Source organism: Cariama cristata, unplaced genomic scaffold (assembly GCF_000690535.1).
Source record: "Cariama cristata isolate BGI_N322 unplaced genomic scaffold, ASM69053v1 scaffold5600, whole genome shotgun sequence".
NCBI classification, from domain to species: Eukaryota; Metazoa; Chordata; class Aves; order Cariamiformes; family Cariamidae; genus Cariama; species Cariama cristata.
This window is the reverse complement of record NW_009596293.1, coordinates 4,668-25,703: the sequence shown is the minus strand read 5'-3', so window position 1 is coordinate 25,703 and position 21,036 is coordinate 4,668. Positions and strand designations below refer to the sequence as shown.

At 45.6% G+C, this 21,036-nt stretch overlaps 1 protein-coding gene across 1 annotated transcript in view; it reads right to left on the bottom strand.

Annotated features, from left to right (window-relative positions):
- Positions 1–16,289, bottom strand: part of SLC22A3 (solute carrier family 22 (organic cation transporter), member 3) — an 18,125-nt gene extending 1,836 nt beyond the window's left edge. The window contains exons 1-8 of the mRNA XM_009705321.1: positions 16,189–16,289; positions 14,073–14,227; positions 11,037–11,202; positions 9,895–10,012; positions 5,173–5,270; positions 4,818–5,032; positions 1,527–1,635; positions 1,170–1,282 (exon numbers count right to left, since the gene is read on the bottom strand). Of these exons, the coding sequence (XP_009703623.1) occupies positions 1,170–1,282; positions 1,527–1,635; positions 4,818–5,032; positions 5,173–5,270; positions 9,895–10,012; positions 11,037–11,202; positions 14,073–14,227; positions 16,189–16,265 (1,051 nt within the window). The 5' untranslated portion in view covers positions 16,266–16,289. The remainder of the gene's footprint in view (positions 1–1,169; positions 1,283–1,526; positions 1,636–4,817; positions 5,033–5,172; positions 5,271–9,894; positions 10,013–11,036; positions 11,203–14,072; positions 14,228–16,188) is intronic.
- Positions 16,290–21,036: the final 4,747 nt, after the last annotated feature.

Below are 21,036 nucleotides of genomic sequence, written 5' to 3'. Positions count from 1 at the left end.
TAGGTACTGGAAGGCTGCTCTAAGGTCTCCCCGGAGCCTTCTCTTCTCCAGGCTGAACAACCCCAACTCTCTCAGCCTGTCCTCACAGCAGAGGTGCTCCAGCCCTCGGATCATCTTCGTGGCCTCCTCTGGACTCGTTCCAACAGGTCCATGTCCCTCTTGTGCTGAGGACCCCAGAGCTGAAGGCAGTACTGCAGGGGGGGTCTCACCAGAGTGTAGCAGAGGGGAGAATCCCCTCCCTTGACCTGCTGGTCACACTGCTTTGGATGCAGCCCAGGACACGGTTGGCTTTCTGGGCTGCAAGCCCACATTGCCGGGTCATGGTGAGCTTCTCATCAACCAAAACACCCCCAAGTCCTTCTCTTGAGGGCTGCATCAGTCCTTTCCAATCCTCTCTGATTTGGTAGCTGTTTACTCAAGACAGAGGGAATTCGTATGTCCTTCAGCAGTACCAGAATTTCAGAATTAGATAATGTGAACACTGTACTTCTATATATGTCTATTCTTGGAATAATGGTAATCTTTTAAAATTGCTTTTGTCTTTCCATTTTTGTTTTTAGCTAAAGTTGTCATTAGCACCAATTTCCCTTCTTATTCTAGCCTATCTCTTTTGCTTTTTTCCCAGTCACATGTATCTCCTGGAAGTCCGGTTTAGTCACAGACTCCCATTTCCTTGTTGGAAATAACTAATTTTTTTTCCCACAGAATTCCTCTGCACGGCCCATTTTTTCCAAAATGCAACTGAGGAAAAGAGTTTGACAGGAATGTGAAGTTATGGTTAATACAACATCCATAATCATACCTGTATCTACCAAAAAACCCAAAGTATTTTTTAAAGGACATTAACCTCTACTCTTGGGAGACTAAGTTTATTTCTCTGCAATTACAGAACTTAGCTGCAAGGTTTCTCAGTCTTAAAGCACCTCACATGGTTTCTTTTATGCTCCTTCAGCCAAGTTACCCAAGCAGATCTGAGCTCTTCCATAGCGTGCCATGAAATCACCCACATTTCACCCATTTGCCGTTCAGGCTCTTGCTCTAGGCATCAAGGTTGAGAGAGGCTGGTCTCAGGGGGAGATGTGGTCACATGCTAAACTTCTGCCTCAAAAGAAAAGTTCTGTTAGGAGGAGGATATTTAAACCAAAAGTATATTTAAAATCAAATCTTACTGAAAATAATTAGAGGTAGCTCCAACCAAATGGCTGCTAATCGGAAAAGCAGGAAAGGGGCTATGATCCCACCTAGGTCACACAAACTCGAGCACAGGGAAACACCAAAGTTTCTGCAAAAGAAAAATAGTGCAAGATATTTGAGAGGTGCTACCAAACTGATGAACTAGCAGTTTAAGGAGCAGAATGTAGACTTAGCTCCAAAATGATCTTGTAAGCATATGCCATCTACATTGAGCAGCGGCTATTCAGTTAGGAAACTCTGGAGAAAAACAAGATTTACTAAACAGTGGTGAAATAGGGAATGGGGAAAAGCAGAGGGAAAAGTTGAAGGGTTCCTGGGAGCTTTTGACATACCTCAGCGTCGTAGGGTACAATTCAGTGTTCACAAGATAGACGATTTCAAAAGCCATCGTGATGCCCAGCCTTCCCAGCGTGGCGACCGTCATTTTGAGCCATGGGATATCTGTTCATTCAAAAAGAAATCCAGGTGAAGTGTGCTTAGCTGCACCAGCAGACCATTTCTGGGAGCCCCAGGCCCTGTCAGCAGAAGCTACATCACAGAAACACTGGATCAGTGCAAATCAGACTGAAAGGCCACCCCTGTAGATATCAATCTATACTGGCATTTATTGCTTTCCAGTGTCATGTAAGGCTGCTTTGGAGAATCAGAAATTACTTCTAGTTGATTGATTCAAGATGCTGGCGGGGCATAACAGCATGGGTGGGAGAATGAACGTTGTAAGTTTCCATTACCATGTTCAAATTGTGCTCTGGAAAGGGGCATTTATTTACATAGCGATGTTATGCTGTAAGAAACACTGTTGAGTCATCTCCCAAAGCCTTCTAATCACAAAGAAGATACCTCTAAAGCTGCATAGAATCATAGAATCAATTAGGTTGGAAAGGATCTTTAAGATCATCGAGTTGAACTCAAACCTAACACTGCCAAGTCCACTGCTAGACATGTCCCTAAGTGCCACATCTACATGTCTTCTAAATACCTCCAGAGATGCTACAGTTGAATATTTCACCCTTGAATGGGGCAATTACACTTCATAATTTGTCTAGCCATTGCACATAACACAGTCCTAATAATGCTACTCCTTGCCATCCTCCCCCTTCCCTTCCCTGGTGCTTGTCTGTACCTGACACAACCGGCCCAGGGGCCTTACCCTGCCCCGATGGTTCTGCCCAGTTATCCCAGCTCTGCTGGAGCTCTGGTGCACAGCCACTGCCCTACGTCAGTGGGAAGCCCTTATACATCAGCAGGGGTGCGATGGTCACATCTGCATTGCAGGGCAGGGCCATCCCATCTCACCATGTGCAACCCCTCAGCAGTCCAAATGCCCTCTCTGGAGGGCTGGTGGCCTCTCTAGGAGCATCACAAGGAATGCAATGAGCACTTCTGCAATGCCCTTGGGAGAGGACAGTCTCCTGTATGGGCAGATGGGGAGGAGAGTGAAACAACAAGCCTGAACTTGGCATGAAGGGGAGCTCTGCCACTGGAGAGGGCTTTGGCAGTGATTGTGTTTTCTCAAAACTTCAATCAGAAGAACAAGAAAACATTTCAGTTTGCTCTGAACCAAAAAATGAGATGCTTGGGGTTATTTCCTTTCCAAAACAACCAAACAAACCCCCATCAAATTTCTTCTCATGTCGCGAGACACTGCCTTTGCCCTGAAAAGTTCTGTTTTCAAACACTTCTAAGAAAAGCAAAGGATGGAAAGAACAAAGCAAATCCACATTGTCTCCCTGGCACCCCTTCAATCCATCAGACCGCCGAGGTAAGGGCGATGTCCGTGTGCCTCTCCCTCTGCCATGGGACTCAAACTGTGCGAGCACCCCAGCGTGATGGAGCTCACACAAACTACCGCTGCAGCTTTTCCCATCTGTCTAAACAGACTTTTCTTGAAAGCAGGATTTGGACCTCAGGTGTCCCATCTGCAAGTATCTTAATCCCCAGACTGTCCTCTCCTCACCTGGGCAGGGTCCCCTCAGCATTTCGCATTTACTGAGATCAGGCTGATGGCAACATCCTGCTGGCCCCAGCCCACCGCATTCTCCCCTTGCTCAGCCCATACCAGCCCCACACGATGCTCCTGCTCTAACCCCAGCCCTGCTGCACCATGCTTAGCATATGGTGTGACCCAAAACAGATGAAGGTGGTAGAAGCAGGTGTCCTGCAGGACTAATTCCCCAGTACCGCTCTTTGTTTCCTCCTCCTGCAACAACCCTGGCTCCTGGTGATCAACAGTCCCCAGTCCCTGCTGTCCCTGTACTTTCTTAACAGGTGGAAAATGATGCTGGCAAAGCCAGCAGATGCCACAGTGACCAAGCTCTCAGTGCCTGAATTGCCATGCCCTGTGTCGGGCACGGGGCGGCTGGCATCCACTCGCCGTACGGTGGCTTTTCTGAGAGGGACACAGAAGTGAGGACCTGGGGAAAATCCACCAGGACAGCAGAGTCAGTCTTCATGGCTTCAGTGGTCAAATCGATGAATGCAAACAAGTGATGACAACCGTGACATCCCAGGGCACGATCGCACAGCCACCAGTGCTGGCACCAGGAGCAGACTGTTGATCTTCCCTCTCACTTCCCCATCATTTCGGCTTCTATTAAAGCAACAAAGCTCCTCAAGCATAGGGTATTAATTTTAAGTACTTTTGGAGGAATCCCTTTAAAGGGAGCTTAACCGAGACAGAAGTGAACCAACGCACCTCTTTGAAGGATTTCATTTTGCACTCACCACAAACCTGCCTGTTTTCATGGGCTCATCATACTCTTGAAGTGACTTGTCATGGTTCTTCTCTAGCAAAACAATTGCCCCACGATATAACTTTGGGAACTAAGTCTCTAAGGCTGGCCAGGACCATCCCTTACCTTGACAGGAACATCCCTGGGGAGGACCAAACCTCTCCTGTGTCTGTTCAGCTGCCAGTCCCCAGCTATGTTAAGGCAAAGCGTGCTGATACGGTAACATTCGCTTCAGAGCCCCTCCAAATGCTTCCCCAGGGATTAAAAAAAAATACACAGGAGGGAAAACAATTTAAAGAAAAGATAGGAGTGCTGGGAAGCCTGTGTGCAGTATCAGACATTTTAGCTGTCCTTGAAACCAGATAAGAATGACTTAACCAAAAGCCATATCTTTCCTCCAAGCCCTTAACAATGTCCAAACCCCTGAGAGGGTGAGGGCAGGGCAACAATCTCCATGTTGTCTGCCACAGCCCTTACATCGCGCTGTGGTTTGCATTGTTTTATTTGCAAATGAGAAGGGCACCAAGCTGTCTCAGCAAAATCACTGATTTCTTACATCATTAAGTGTCTTCTAAGTCAGGGAATGTCTCTTCCCTTTATGTTTGAATACTCTTCCCTTGCATTTGCCTTCAAAAACAGTACAGGACCCTTATACATGTTTTTTTTTCTAAGACTACACCAGCTGTTGCTCACCACCCATCAAAGATATGGCCATGACATGTCCCAGAGCAATCTATAAGCAAATGAGGTACGTTGTTCCATGGCTGTGGTGCTGCTTGCAATGCCACGTTTTGCTTTTCTATACAGTATTGTGTGGCCCACTGTCCTTGCTTAAGCGGTGTCAGAGAGAAGTCATTGACCTAAAAAGCCTGACATTAGGAAGGGAATTACCTTCTGGCAAGAAGGCGGTGATGAGGCATGCAACTCCTGCCACGATGTTGCTTATTGCAAAAGGAAGGCGCCGGCCAATGCGATCGATTGTCACCAAAATTAGGAGAGCAGCAGGCAGCTCCACAGCTCCTGAGATGAGGAAGTCTAGGTAGAGGTTTCCTCCGGTAATGCCTAGGCGCATGACAAGCCCTTGGTAGATCAGGGCGCTTGTGAACCTAAACAGTAAAGGGAAAAAAATGTTGAGATGCAAACAAGTTGACTGCAAGCAGTTGGAAAGACTCTAAAAGTCACAAGGGGATTTTTCTTGGAAACCCACTGCCCTGGTAACAAGGCTGGCACGGAGGTGGGCACTCACCAGGCATACATCAGGATGAGCGTGTTCCTCCTCATCTGGGGAGTCCTCACCAGGTCGAGAAAGGAGGGGTTGCTGACCTCCTCGTTGCTAATAGTGATCTGAGGAGGAAAGCGAGCAGTAGAGTCAGCTGTCAGGGGTCAGGCAGGCGCTGGGGCAGAATTTCTGCGTAAACACGATGCTCAGCGATATTCCAGTCCAGAGAGCAAAGGTGCTGATGAGCCAGCTTGCTGCTTTAGCACTCCAGAGCAGTGGGCAGATACGGGAAATAGGTTATAACTGGACACAGCTGTGGGCTTTCCTTAATGATGATCGTGCAAAGAACAGGAAAAAAAAAAATCCTCAATCTGGACTTGAGACTGGAAAAATGATTTCCTTGTTGTAAACTGAGAGAGATTGACCTGGAATTTCTTGGAAGGCAATAAGCGGTTGTTATCATGTCAGGGTCACTGGGAGCAGAGCTGCCTTCTGCCAGAGATGACAGAGAGGAGGAGATGGTGGGAGGAAGGGCAAAGCGATGGGGCTGAGGGAAGCAGGGAGAGATGGCGTGAGCAGCAAGCGATGGGCTTGGGAACATGGGTGGTGGTACGGCTGGACAGCGGGAAGAAAACGGGAGTGAGAGAAAGAATAAATCTGTAAAGGCGCTACAAAACATTCAGCTGGTGAAATTCAGAGGGGTTTAAAACACACAAGCACTGTGCTGAATGTGGCTTTTACCCTGGAAGAAAAAAATCCTGCAAAGTATGAATTAATGGCCTTCATACTGCCTACAGAGTGTAGTAAATCTGTTCTCAGCTTCCTCCAACAGTCATAATGAGGCACTCAATGAAATCATTAGTTAGAAGGTTTAACAATAAGAGAAAAGGGCAGGATTTCACACAGTCTGTGTTTACACGTTGGAGTCTATTGCCACAGGATATTGTGGAGCCACAATATTAGCACGGCCAGAAAGGGATTAGGCACTTTGATGGAGGCTGTTTTTAACTGTGGCCAGCAGTGTTTAACCGTGATGTCCCAGCCAGGTGGCAGCCCTTTTGTTCGTATGTTCATTTGGCAGGTGAGGAAGAGGAGGAAGAGAAGGCAGAGGTGGTTTTAGGCAGGGACAAACCATGAGACCATCCAAGAACAGGCAGCCGGGTCTGGGATCACCATCAGCTCTCAAAGCAGCTGTAGGCAACATGGGGTTAAACCCGCTGTGCCCTTTTTAGGAGGATTTCAGGTGGCCTGGCTGCTTTGAGTCTCAGTTATTGCCCCCCTTCCTGAGAGAGGAAAGAGAGGAGTAAACCCTCCTCTACCACCACAGCATCTGCTGCCCGTGCAGGCACAGGAGCCCAAGGACACCGTCAAGGGCTGTGGGGAGACACGGCTGAAAGGATGGAGATGCACCTGGGAACATGCTGGTCTGTGGTAAGAACACGGGTAAAGCCAAAGGCATTGCCCAAGGGTCTCATCATCTCAGCCAGGGCTATGCCCAAAGATTTTGCCCCGTATTTGTTTTCGTATCATAAGGTAGCACAGGTGTTTTTGAGTGAGATTTGGCTGGATGTAGTTACACATGACTTCTTCATAACTGAGTGACACACAACTTTGTAAGTGGTCAGGGAAACCTCACATTGATTTGAACTTCCTTTCTACTCCCTCTCGATTTTCTTCTGTCATTAGAATCAGCAGTTTTCTTTAAAGCACTGCCACTTCTGCCGCATGCCAGAGCCCTTTGTGGGGCAGGAGGAGGTTGCTGGGTTTCTGCCCTGCTCTTGGGCTCTCTCCTATTCTGGTTATAAAGCTGTCATGACTGTGTTTATAAGAGCAGGCTGCCAGCCATCAGTTGTGACTTTGTGCTTTTAGTTTTCCAAAGGACTAAAGATAAAGTCAGCACGGCTGCTACCATACATTTTTATGTCTTAATAAAGTCATAATAACCCCAAGTATGACTGAGCATTTTTTTATGGATGAAGAAAAAAAATCACTGCCGAAAGTCAGCTCTTTGTAGGGAAGAAAATCCTCTTTTTGTTCTTTGAAGTCAAGGAGAGGTTTGCTATTCACACAGTGCAGTCAGGAATTCAATGACAGGGCCCATGTTTCCAATGTTACACTCTCTGAAAACTCTGGAGGAAGTTTTATAACCAACTGCCTTGACATTTTTGTGTCCCAGGAAAATTACGTATCAGTTTTTCTGCAATAATATTCAAAGATTCCGTATGGCACAGACATATAGTTCTGCACATGTTTAATTCTGCGCAGGACAGTACATCCATGCATGTTATAATTCATATGTATGTAAGTTGATATATACTACAAATATATATGTCTAGATATGTCTATATAGTAGAAATATTTATCTATATATAAAGAGAGAGGGGAGTTTGATCCTTAACTCTCAAGAAGCAGCTTTTAGTCAGCTGGTTGCAGTCCATTCTGCTTTTGGACAGAGACCAAGAATTAAAAAATTACCTTGAAAAAAAGACACGCTAAGATAATTGCAAGCAACTGGAAAAAAAAGAGTTTATAATTTACAATTAATTTAATGAGTTCTAGATGGAGCTGAACTGTACTAGTGTCATAACTCACAGAGCAAAAGAAGCAAATGTTTATCTGTTTTCATACAAAGGTCATCTGTGGTTTCTGCATGCCAATAAAAATGCAAGGCTGCTACATCCAGAGCCATGTAAGGGACTCAGCCAAAGAAATTGTTACAGACGTATTGGAAAATCCTAGCCAAAATGCATTGGTGGATAATGCCTCTCACTTCTCCCTGTCCCTCCACACCTGCAGCACTTTGCCTGAAATTCTGGAGTTGCTTCTTGAAGAGAAGTCTGACATAAGTTAATGTAAGGAATACACTTGATCCGCGACTAATGTGCTTCCTGGAGATGCTCTCCTTCCTCCGGGCACAGCACCAAGGATGACAGAGATTGTATATTAAAAACATGTCCCAGGAACAGATCCAGCACAAATCTGGATGTGTGGAGGTTAATCTGCTGCAGCTGTGAGTGGCTTAGGGTCATGAGCAGGGACGCTTCTGAAAAAAATTAAATACAACTTAAAACAAAAAGCAGGGAATGACACACATCTCCATTCTGATGAGGCGCTTTGAAAATGCTGAAGTTTAGAGGGGGGAAGGGGATATAGGGACACAGGGCTGAACGTGGAGAGGGAGCTGCAGCAGCACAACCCTCCCCCCATCTGTCTCGGGCCACACTCGGCACTGGGTAATGCTGCCCAGGACAGGGGAGTCTCGCTGCTGTATATGCCCCAGCCAAGGACAATAATTTGTAGAATCGTAGACCCGTAGAATGGTTTGGTTGGAAGGGACCTTAAAGACTATTTAGTTCCAAGCCTGTCTAAGTCACTCTGGATGGCATCCCTTCCCTCCAGCGTGTCAACCACACCTCACAGCTTGATGTTGTTGGCAAACTTGCTGAGGGTGCACTCAACCCCACTGCCCATGTCCCTGACAAAGATGTTAAACATTGCCAGTCCCAGTACCGACCCCTAAGGAACGCCACTCATCACTGGCCTCCACTTGGACATCGGGCCAAAACTCCTTCTGTCATGTTGTTTCACTAATGTACAACAGTCTCATCCGGCATATCCCGTTTCTTGGCCGAGGAAGTCATATACAACGTTTTCCCCTGACAAACCTCCCTCCCCGTCGTTAACCTTTGTGCGCTCCCCTGAGCAACGTAACATTCATAGAAATGCCATTATAGCCACGTTATTGCACTTGGACAAGTCACTTACAAATACAGCAGCTGGCTGTGGAAATGTATGTTTCAGCATGCTCATCTCTGCTGATAGGTCTAGTTTTGACTTTATAAAACCCTTAGTCCAGAGTCATATACCCTAAGATGCATAGTATAGGTTAGCGTTCAGCTTCTCTGCGGGACCTGTTGTGTGAACTTTACCTTGCCAGAAGTGTCATTAACGTATACTTAATGAAGTGGAGACACAATGGAATATTGGTATAAATCAACGGGCCATTTCTATCGTCCTGATGTCACATACTTCTTCCTGGGTGCACCTCCTGCATGGCTTATACTCATAGCAGCTGCTTAGGCTGGCTGGCTGATTCATGGAGCCTGTTTCTCACCAGGTAAATAAAACCCTATGGATCTGGGAACAGCTACCTGGTGTTTCAGAAGGGTGCCAATAATTACTGCTTGGGTTTCATCCGGAATGACACTCTAGGATTTTGGTGAAGCAACCCCACTTTTTTGGATAAGCTGGGTTAAATTCTCAGGTTCTCCCTTGCTTAGAAAGAGTAATGAGAAAGACCTATTGGGAAGGAAGCAAATTTATACTTAAATTATGACTTTCTACACCTTCTTCTCTTTGAGTTGTTAAAGGAACTTTCAGCAAAGGAGCCAGGAAAGCGGATCCTGCTGTCTCCACTCTGTCAGCTAAAGTGGCAGCTGCTGCGAAATGCCATTGGCCCTCAGGGTAGTTTCTGAAATTTCCCACAAGTTTTTAAAGTAGGAGTGTTGCAAATGAAAGATCTGATTCATTGTTTTGCAAACTTCTTTTTTTCAGCCCATGTGTTTCCAGCCAGTTCACTTTTACCCTCTTGCAATTAACAAAGCAGTTATGGGACTGACAAGCTTGTTCTGGGGTGATGCTTTAAGAGTGCTGCCCATCACATAAAGAAAATGCATTTTGAAACAACTGAACTTTCAAAAGATTCAGAAAGTTTAGAAAAAACCCTCTAGTTCAAACAGATGACAGTACCTCTGAGTAATGTGGTGAGAGATATTTCCCATTGTGTTTTGCAATGCTGTGCATGATCTTTAATGCCTTCTCTCCCTTTTTGCGTGTCAGGAGCCAACGTGGAGATTCAGGAACCACCCTGTAAGAACACAGAAGTCATAAATACGCATTTTGCCCTTTAACATCATAAATAAACCAAAGTCCTTTGCCTTTTGCCTGTGTTAATACACAACACGCTGATTTTTCAGTCTTTGGGATAGAGAAACTCTTTTGTGGACTGCTTATCCAGTCAGTCTCCTGTAAAATATCTGAACCTTGTGGGCAAGAAAGAAGAAAACAGACAATATCAATACTCTGCAAAGCTGAAAAATAAGAAATCTATTGTATTTGCACAATGGATGTCAAAAGTATGATGACCAACAAGGAAACAAGGTTCCTGTAGAATAACAAGGAACAGTGAAAGTCAACGCTAAACACATGTAGTAGCAAGTACAGGCAGATCAGGAGACTTTGGGCTGTATCATTATAAGATAGACACACAGAGTCAAATGTACACATTATAAACCGAACACAAAGCGATACTACTCATTGGTGTTTCAGTTTCTGCTAGCCTAGGGTTAAGATGATTCATGATTTAAAAGAAGGTAAAGTTTAAGGAAACAATGTGCAGGGAGAGGGCATGTGGATTAGTGTCTTTGGATCCAGCCCACGGGAGGGCTGCACTCCGCTGGGGCCGGCGTTCCCCACGGCATAGTGCTCCGCTTTCTCGTTAGCTGTACTGCCCAACTCATGGGACCTGTAGGGCAAGTCCAGGCTTGGACCGAGTACATAATTAGAGGTAAAGGCGAGGTCCCATGGCTGATGGGAAAAGCAGACTTTGGTCAAGTTAGCCAGATAAACAGCCCCGAACTAAGCAAGGGCAAAACAGGGTTACGTGCTCCAGCTGTGGCTGATGAGAGAGGCAAACCCTGGGCAGAAAAAGGAAAGTAATATATGTCTGTGATTCAATAAAAAGAATTAAAAATGCCAAAATCAACAATATGCAAATATCTTCTTCCTAACCTACAACATCCTGCACACTGTAGACTTGGGGTCACAGCAGGAGTCTCAAGGCGCTCGAATAGCAATAGCAATAATGACAAGAGCAATGAGTGCAACGTTACCAGTAGTAGAGGAGGAAGAGGAAGTTGGGCAGTGAAATGGCCAGCTGGATCCCCTGCCACGTGGGAACCAAGTATGCAATTCCAGGAAGAATCATAATTCCCAGGGTGAAGAATATCTGAATCACAATCCCAACAATCCGCTGGTCAGAACCAACGATCTCTGTCACTGAGCAGAGAGAAAACCAAAATAAACAACACAGAAACAAACCTAACTCAAAAGAAAAATATTAGTGGTGGAACATAAGGAAGGACAGTGCTGTACCAGGTCACAAGTCTGTCTAGCCCAGCGCCTTGCCTTCAGCTGTGCAAGCATGTCGCCGAGACTGTCCAGGGCAAGCACGGCCGACATCTCCTCATCAACTCACCCACCATTCTTCAGCTAGAAGAGTTTCTGGCTGCATGTTTACTAATGAAGTAAACAGAGCCAGAACAGGGGTTTGAGCCTGCATCGTGATCATGGCATGGTTTTGACCCATGCTCCAGAGGATCCTCCAGGCAGGGGTTGCTCCCAGCAGGTAACATGGACAAGGTGTCTGTGGGGAAGAGACTTTAGCCATACCATGCTGGGTGCTCTGAGGGCTAAGGTATGGTCCGTGGTTTATTTACTAGGACAAACAGCACTTGTTGGGCAGATTTTTTATTTTTGTGAATGTGTCTGATCGCTTCTGAAACCCATGTAAGCCCACATTTCACAAAATATCCCATGGCCATGAGATCCGTAGTTGAGATGAGCAATGCATGAAGAAGCGTCTCTTTGTTTCAAAACTGTCACCCCTACCTAGCCTTCAGAGTAAAAGCAGAGGCTTTTACCTTGGTTTATAATACATAGAAAACACTTCTTTTTTTTTTTTTTAATTTTACTAAAGGAGACACAATTTTACGAGTAATAGTGATTCATTTCAGCTGGCAATGCAGAGAGATATGACGCCATTACTATTTTTATTGACTATTCATCACATCTGCATGACCTAGGGGCAACTCTATTGCCTAAATTTTGCTGCTCGGCACTGGCCCGGGAAAAGCTGTGTTGTATGTAAAAGTAAAGAGAGGTTCTTGGGCAGTCTGTTGGGATTCTGAAGCACAGATCAGCAGTGTGGGAGATGTATTAATGGCAACCATCCTCCTGGTGCAAACAAACCAGTGATCTGTATATGCCTCTCAAAAGATGTTAGGTTGGTAAATACTCTGGGTGATCCCCGCAAATAAGAGTAGATCCCTGAAGGGATTTAGATGGAATCACTCTCTCCAAGAATTAAGCACTTTGCTTAGGGCTGTGGTAATACACTGCCCCTTAGGATGCTCTATCTCTGAACCTTTCCCTAAAGTCAGGCAATCTGAGCATTGAAAAACATTCCTTTCTGTTAAAACTTCGTCATTTTTAAGGAAGCCGTGGGTCTGTCATAAAATATTTTGCTGGTTAGAGCACTTGCCAAAGTTTTAGGGTAAGATCTCACTTTAAGATTAGGACATGTAATTGAAAGAGAGGGGGAAAGTGGCTTCTGGTCCTTTCACTGGATCTTGGACCTGAGCTGCTCAGCAGTGTAACTTTGCCCAGAAAACTGAGATGCTTCTGGGCTTTAGATGCTGCGAGCGATAGACAGGTATGTTGGCACATACATCACCACAGCATTCCCAGGTCTCACTGTAACTGTTTACATCTGGTTGCAATTCTGTTCTCACTCATCTAAATTCCACTAGGAATTAAAAAAAAAATTGTCACAGGCCTCACAGACTACAGTGATGATGCAAGTTTTTTGCACTGTATGTTTCGGATTATCACAGTAGATTACTGAATGGCTGATTTTCTTTTTAAGTAAATCTGACGTTTCATCTCTGGTAGGATGCTTTCCTCAATGGCTTGCTTTTTCATGCATGAGAGAGGAGTTTCCCTTCCTGAACCTGGCCGTCATTCAAGATGCCACAACAATACCCTTTCCTCATGAAAAGTAAGCTTGCTATGCAAGGAGCTTCATTGCTGGGCCGTGACTACAACCTATCAAAGAGTCTGGATCCCTGCTGTTTTGATGCTATTTATAAAATATCTTCCCTTCCTTTTTTCTTTTCAGGAAACAATAATCCTAATATGGATCCTGGTGGCCAGCCTGGCACTAAGCAGAGCCTCCCAGCTAAAGAATGAAGAGCAGCCTCCCGAGTGTCTGTCCTCCCAGTGAGGAAAAGCAGTTAACTCCTCTGAGCATCTGCAGAAGATGTTCAGACTCTGCCAAAATTAACCATGTCCCTGTTTGCGTATCCGGTTTATTCAGAGCTTGCTCTGTAGATTTTTACCGTCTTGGTGATCTTCCATGTAATAAGAAAACCTTTATATATACACATTCCACTCCTCCACCTCTTAATTATTTATGCTAATCCCTCCTCATCGGAGTCCATAGATTAGACAGCCATAAAAGTCCTCAAATAACATCGAGAGAAAGTGTTGCATTGCTTCTGAATTGCCTATGGCCAACTGCTTACAGGCGTATCCGAGTACCACGCCGATGGATACAAAAGCAGAGTTGGGACAGTTCTGAAGGACACATCACTCTTGTTAGTCTGTCCTTGTGCGTTACTCCTTCCTCGCTCTTCTCCGTGGGATCCTGTGAGGTCAGGTAGGCATGTACGCTGCTGCTCATTCCCATCCTGTATCAGTACTGAATATCACAGCGAGTTTGCACGCGCTGCCATACCGGTAAATTAGCAGACATTGCCAGGTAAGGAAACACTATACGGTTTAGCTGCTAGAAAGGTCCCTAGCATGGTCTGGACAAAGGCCAGTGACTGCCTCCCCAGACATTCAGTTCAGGCGTGAGCCCAGGCAACGGATGATGCCAAGTTACAATTTGCATGTAGGCACCTTGTCTTGGAGGACAAATGCATTAACTAGGACAGACTTGGGTTATTTATTGTCTGCTGACCCCAGGGCCAGTGCTTTGTTCCCAAGAAAAAAATAGTATCAAGAGCAAATGTAGCCAGACTCCTCGTCCTCCAAAAATCCTTCACTTTTTCTAACCAGAAAAGAAAGAAGACAACAGCTCTCACCGATCACGTAGCATGTCATCCAGGTTCCCTTGCCAAACACGCCTTGGAGAAAACGGAAGACCAAAAATACAGTAAAGTTTGGTGCAAATGCCACTATGATACCACATATCCCAACCCCGAGACAGGAGAGCAGGTAGATGAGGATTCTGCCATATCTGTTGAAAAAAAGAAAAGAAAGTGAAAATCCGGAAAAGACACAAAGTTTATTTTTTTTCCCTGACATCTCATTTTAGTGCTAGATCTGAAAGTGCCTTTTTGAGACCAGCCTTGTTCCAAGGGTATGGGACTTTCTTCCCTGTGGTAGTTTGCACTGCCTTTATGTCACTAATTTTAGAATTGCTGATGTCCTTGCCAGGCCCCCTTTTATTTTAGAAAACAGTTTGTCTCTTTGTGTCTAAAGTACGGCACATATGTTACAGTTCAGATTTTTGATCCAGTTGAAATAAGGGCAACTTTTATTGGGGCTTTCTGTTTTCACAAATGAGCCTCCTAATAGTAATCACAGCCAGCTCTGTGAAAGTAAGTCATGTCTTCTTTAATTACTTTATGTGATTTTCTAGTGTTTAGTTTAAATTTAGTTCACTTGTTTTCAAAGCCTGCCTAACGTATTCATGAGCCTCACTTTCCAGCAAAAAAACATCATTATTAATAGGTACACCCAAAGTAAGCTGTAATTCCAAAAAAAAAAAAAAACAAAAACGAAAAATCTCCCTGTAGTTTCACAGCAACTGTGTTCTTGGAACACAAATAGAATTTCCATTTTGATCTCTTCTCCATTCTTATTGTTGCTGTTTTAAGAAGAAGAAACTGTGAAAACTGATGTAGCTGTTTACCCTGCAAAAAAGTCTTTGAGACAAAATTTGTTTGTTCATTTTGTTCAAAAGGTTTCATGAGAAGAATTTATATGGGACAAAAATCAGGGTATTTTCAACCAGGTCCATTCTTTTGAGTGCTGTCAAGGAGACTAGTGTCTAATGGTCTGGCTGCTGATAACACCCCCTGGTGCTATCAACGTACAACATTGATAGTTGAACAGTAGTTACATTATGCTTAATACACAAGTACCCCAGACACATTATTTTATTTTAATAATTAGCTGTAATATTTCTACTCTTACACAGTCTTAAGGTGCTAGTATCACAAGTGTCCAGCCAGACACTGAGCAGTGATATCTTAAGTTAGCCAGTGCCATAGCATCTTTTCTGCCTTCTTCCCTTATTACTATAGCCCTTGGAAAGATGAGGTTCTCCTTGAAAGTACTTTTGTTTGCTAGTTCAAAATTTGTTATCTGAGATGACATTCCAGATAATTCTGTAAGTATTCCTGCCTATAAAGAAATTGGTCTTTATCACTATTATTACAGATACTAAAGAAAAATAAAACAGGCAGAAAGTCAGTCTTTTATGAACTGAAGAAATGTGTTCTGCCATTGAAATCATCAGTGGTGCTCTCAGCCAACGCATAGGCTGACTACTGCTAATTATCAGCACAAAGCACAAACCAGGTTCCCTCCTTTACTCTAAGATCAAGGTAGAGCTTATGGGAGCTCCCCGCGCCGGGGCAGGTCGGCTGCTCAAGCCTGAATATCCCCCACATCTTTTCCTTGGTTTTCATCCCCCTCTAAGAGAGTTGAGGACCGGCTGGAGGGAGCTGTGACCTCGCTGGTAAGCATACGAGCCCAGCCTGTGGATGGAGAGAGTTACCGTGCTGAGTCCCTTCCTTCTTTCCTCAAGTCGCTGCTTCCTTCATCAAGGGTGGCTATTAAACATCCTTCAGCAAACACCAGTCCAGAAAGCTCCTCTGAATGCTTCCTTTTAATTTCTGTGTCCTTCTGCCCTTCTTGGGTCCAGATGTGCACAGAAAACATTGGAAACCACAAGAAAAGCTCTTTTCATGACACTTCAAAGTCCAAACGGGATCAGCAAGTACAAATGCATTAAGTTTCCAGCTCAAAAGGAAGCAAAGACTATATTGGCTGGGTTTTGTTAACCCACGCTGGGGATGTTTATCCTAAGTGAATTAAACCTCCAAAGTGTTGACGCATGCTTATCGCAGGTGACGCTACAAGTGATTTCACCTCTAGACAAGTGAAGGGACAGCAGAACTCGTACAGTACCTGTCTGCAGCGTAGCCCAGGGTGAAGGCGCCAGCCAGAAAGCCCAGGTTGAGGATAGCCTGTGAGAGATCCAGCATCCAGGCACTGCCGCACACGAGGTTATACTGCGGGAACAGGGGAGAGGCATAAACACCCCCGGTGGGTCATTTCATCATCCGCAGGGCAAAACCTTATAGAAACTGCATAAGGCCAAGCGGGAAGGGGAAGGGGAAGAAGAAGGGGAAGTTCAGATATGTTTGTTCAACAGCAAGCACCAGTGGGCTGGGGAAACACAGCCATAGCGAACATTCTTCAAGCTGTCATGAAGATGGAGGGAGAGCTCCTCCTCGCCAAAAGGATGCTGTGTTTCATACATCAGTTATCCATTCATTAAATTACTCTTTTGCAAACCAAACACAACGCTGTTAAATACGTTGCCAAGGCAAAGCATTGACTTTGTTTAGCGCAGAATAAGGGTGCACAGCTATAGGCAATGAAAACATCAGCTTATGGAAATGGTTTAATTATTTTTCTTAGTGTCTTCTAGATGAAAGCAAAACCACAAGGTCTCTGAGGAAAGTGAAAACAGACCTCAGATCAATTTCAGACATGCTGAATATATATTTTGTTGGTGTAGCTTTCCCTGGCTTTTCTATTCCTTATCCTGCAGTAGCTGTAGCTCCCTAACACGACGTTACATTGGTGCCTATCTGAAGAATTCATTAACAGGGATGGAGATGGGCATGAGCAGGGGTGAAGGGAAGCGGAAAGCGGGTGGGAGGAAGGAAGACAAAGAGAATAGGGATTACAACTAAAATTAAACTAAAAATAAAGTAGTTATCCAGACAACATGTCATTGGAAATTACTTTAGAGGTTCTTTGAGAATAAAGAAATACCAGCCACTGCCTGCCAAGTTCTGCAGACCTTATGAGAGTTTAGATCCATACCTGGGGTAACCTTAGGAACAATGCGGCTTCAGGACCAAAGGAAGCCACAGACAAGAGGAGCTGCCGCCATTTACCCTGGAGAGACCCTTTTGCTTTCAGGCATGAGCTGTAAGAAATCTTTTCATCGCTAACAAGGTGCTGGTTGCTGAAGCACATGCAGTGTGTCCCATTTGTGCTCACCAGCACGTGTACCCCAATACCAATGCTCAAACACCCTGCTTGGACCGGGTGGCCACAGGGTGGGTTAGAGAGAAGATTAACAGCCTCTTCTGCCACTCACAATTCTCCAGACTCTGAAATTTAGTGCCATGAGCCCCAGCTCCATCTTAGTCCATTGTCAGGCTGTAACGCCCGGAGGGTATCGCCTGGGCCTGGGATTCCAGAGCTGCCTACGCAGGAGATACAGAGGGCACCCAGACTTGGATTTCCCTGAGCCTGAATCTGGACCCAAAAATCTGAAGTAATACTCTTACATGTTTTTTCATGGAAACGGTCTCAAGTTGCACCAGGGGAGGTTCAGGTTGGACATTAGAAAGAACTTCTTCACTGTTCGAGTCGTTAAGCATTGGAACGGGCTCCCCAGGGAGGTGGTGGAGTCACCATCCCTGGAGGTGTTCAAAAAATGCTTAGATGTGGCGCTTCGAGACATGGCTTAGTGGGTTTAGCGGGCATGGTGGTATCTGGTATACGGTTGGACTTGATGGTCTTTGAGGTCTCTTCCAACCATAATGATTCTATGATTCTATGAATCTATGTACCTAAATAAGAAACCACTTCTTTTAATATTCTGAACTCCACACAGGTGCCATTCACACTCATTTCTATGGGCTGTTCTTCACTTTTTAAAATGAAACTCCTCAGTTTTGGTTCCAAATGTACTATTAGCATTGTCACTGACAGTAACTACAGCAGAATCATTGTTGTTAGTTACAATGATTTTATTGGAAGTCCAAGATTTGGGTTTGTTTGTGGTTTTTTGTTTTTCTGGAAGCCGCAAGTCTGGGAATTTTGTGACTGAGAACTGCAGTTTCCAGTTCTCACAACTGTGAAGAAAAAGGTGGCTGGTAACCTCATAGGTCCCCAACCCAATAAATATCCCAACCCCACTGACCTTAAACAAAGTCATGGTTTTGATGTCAACCCAATTACTCTGGGGAGCCTGACCGGTCACCTTCCAGCCAAGCCAGACTGTCAACATTTGGCTTCAACTTCTGTAAATCTTGAGCAATAGCTCTAGAAACCTCAGCTTCATCTGAGAGGAATTAAACCTGCTCTCGGCTGTCATACTCAAGGGCTATTGCAATGCTTTCCTAAAATAGCCTGAACACGGAGCAGCACTCTCAGACTTCAAACACTGCTTAACATCTTCCTTCTTGAAACTGTGACAACCCTGGCAAATAATATCGAAAGATGCAGCTTTGGAAAGCAGAGATTTTTTCATGAGAATGACCATTAAAAGATTTTAGAAGGCAACGCAATTGACTGTGCTGATGGCAGAGGTTGGGGCTCTCAAAAGAGCATCTGCAGCCACCTGTACAGAGGACTTACCAGAGGACTAAAAACCAGCTACAAGAAAATATCAGCTTCAGAAGTGTGCTGCTGGAGAGCAACAGAAAAGGAAATAATCACATGAAGAGACAGGCAGAGGGCAAGGAGGAAGAGTGGCTTCACACGAGCTCAAGGAAACCTCTCTGACTTAGCCAGAGCTGTTCTCAGCTAGATCCCTCTCAGGACATGTCTCTGGTGCAGGTCCCCCAGCCAGGGCCCATGCTGGACACGCTGGCACTGCCACGTGTGTGCCACAGGGACCATCAGCACAGCCGTTGGACGTGTATATGCACGGAGAGGTATACACATTGCCTGGTCGGCGGGTCGCTGGCATGGGTCCTCTGACCAGCTTGGCCAGAATTTTGGGGGCAGGTGAGACATTCAGGTGCCGAACATCGCTTCTCAGCTGAGCTTTCACACCACGCAGCAGCAGCTCTCCCGGGACCCCAAAGCACAGCAAGAGTCTTTCCCTCTCCTTGCCTCTCTCACCGGAGGGCTGCCCTCTTCCCAGTGGGTTTCTGCTCAGACCCGTGCCGGCAGGAGAGACCCCACGCTCCGCTGTGCTGGTGACAGCTCTGCTGAGAGCTCAGAGCCCGACACCACGGGCAGTTTTACAAAATGGTCTGGTATTTCATGCCGTTTGCTACTGGTGGCTTCGCAGCTGGATGGGATGCACTTGCTTTTCCCAGCCGTGTACAACGATGGAGGGTGACAGAGGTCAGCTGCCGCCTGCATCTGTGCTCCAGCTTTGCACACTGCTTAACACGAACCTTTGCACCATTATTTTCTGCTTCCAGCAGACACTTGTGGGGTGACCCTAGGAGCACCGTTCCCCAGAAAGGCAGAGAAGAGCCCTCACACCTCTCTCCTCGCAGTCCCCAGGAATAACAGAGAGATCTGAGCCTCTGGTCTGCAGGGTGAGTCGTCACCCAGTGAAGGTTAATGTCACTCAGGACCTCACAAGCAGCTTGGCTCCTTGAAAGATCAAAACCTTGGAGAGAAATATCAGGCTGATGGATAGATCAACAGGGAGGGCTTCATACAAGACCAGGTTTAGAAGCCCTTCACAGAATTGACCGAGTCAAGAGAGCAAAATATCCTCTGATAATTGCAGTTACTCCTGAAGAACAAGGTCATGAGAGAGGATTCCCCCTCATAAGCCAAAACAGCTGAGGAGAGAATGGGGAAGGGAGCAGGAGCATTATTGCCTTGCCAGAAACAACAATAAATTAGTGTGAGAACAAAATTTAAAACTGCATGTAATAACAAAACCATTAAAAACGTCAAAATGAGATGATGCTTACACGGACATAAAATCCGCAAATAAAAACATTGTAGCTCACTTAAAATCCTCTCGCCCCTCATTTCAGTTGTCGATTTCAGAGGCCAAGCCCCAGATTTCTGACACCTCTAAGCAGCGTCGGGATTACAGCTCTCCCCGAGCCGACACACCATGTTTCCCAAGACGCAGGAGGTTGTCCCCGCAGCCCAAGGGACGGCAAAGGCAGCGCCGTCGTCGGCAGTGCCGGGTCAGCGACCGTCCCCGGGGAGGAGAAGCAGGCCCAGCACCCTCGGCACACTGCCCAGCACCTCTCCCGGGAAGGGCATCCGTCCTTGGAGGAGCAGAGGGAAAGCTGCAGAGGTACCTGAGGAGCTCAGCATCCACGGTGGCGGTGGGTGGCTGTGCTGGGCAGCAAGGGGAGCCGTGCCCAGGCAAGGAGCCAGCCTGCACAGAGCTGCCAGGAGGGACCAGCCCCAGCGCCCGCCGCAGGCACTGGCCTTCAGGGTTTATGCTTTTGATCCTTTTTCCAAGGGTATATTTATTTTTTGAATAATTTGATCCCTCTTTACTGTAAACAGGCAATGAATAAGCTGTCATGAAAGAGGGCAGGAGAACAAACGCGTGCCAGAAAGAGAGAGGAGGGAAATATCTTTACCAGAGAGGACTCTTTCATCTGAAAGGCAATTTCAGATGATTTAGGTGGCAGCTGAAACTAGCTCTTGGCTAACAACATATTTTAAATATTCTGGGAAATAGGAAAATACAGAAAACTTCTAAGAAACTATGAACTCTTTCTGAAGAGATTAACAACAATACAGTACCTATACTCTCCTGAGTTAGTCCTGCGCTCTGTTATTTTCTACATATTTAAATAACTTCTGGTAGAGATAAGCATTCTCAGACCTTTTCTCTTTGCTTGACGTAGCACCTAGCATTTAAGTCATCACCCTGCTAATGTCTTGCTTTTCGTTTGCAAACATAACCTTTAGAGGGGAATGTAACCTTTAAAAGAGAATTGCACACCCTGCAGAGATCTTTTTTTGATCCAAGTCAGACCCACTTCACCACTTCAGCTGTGACCTGGTTTGGTT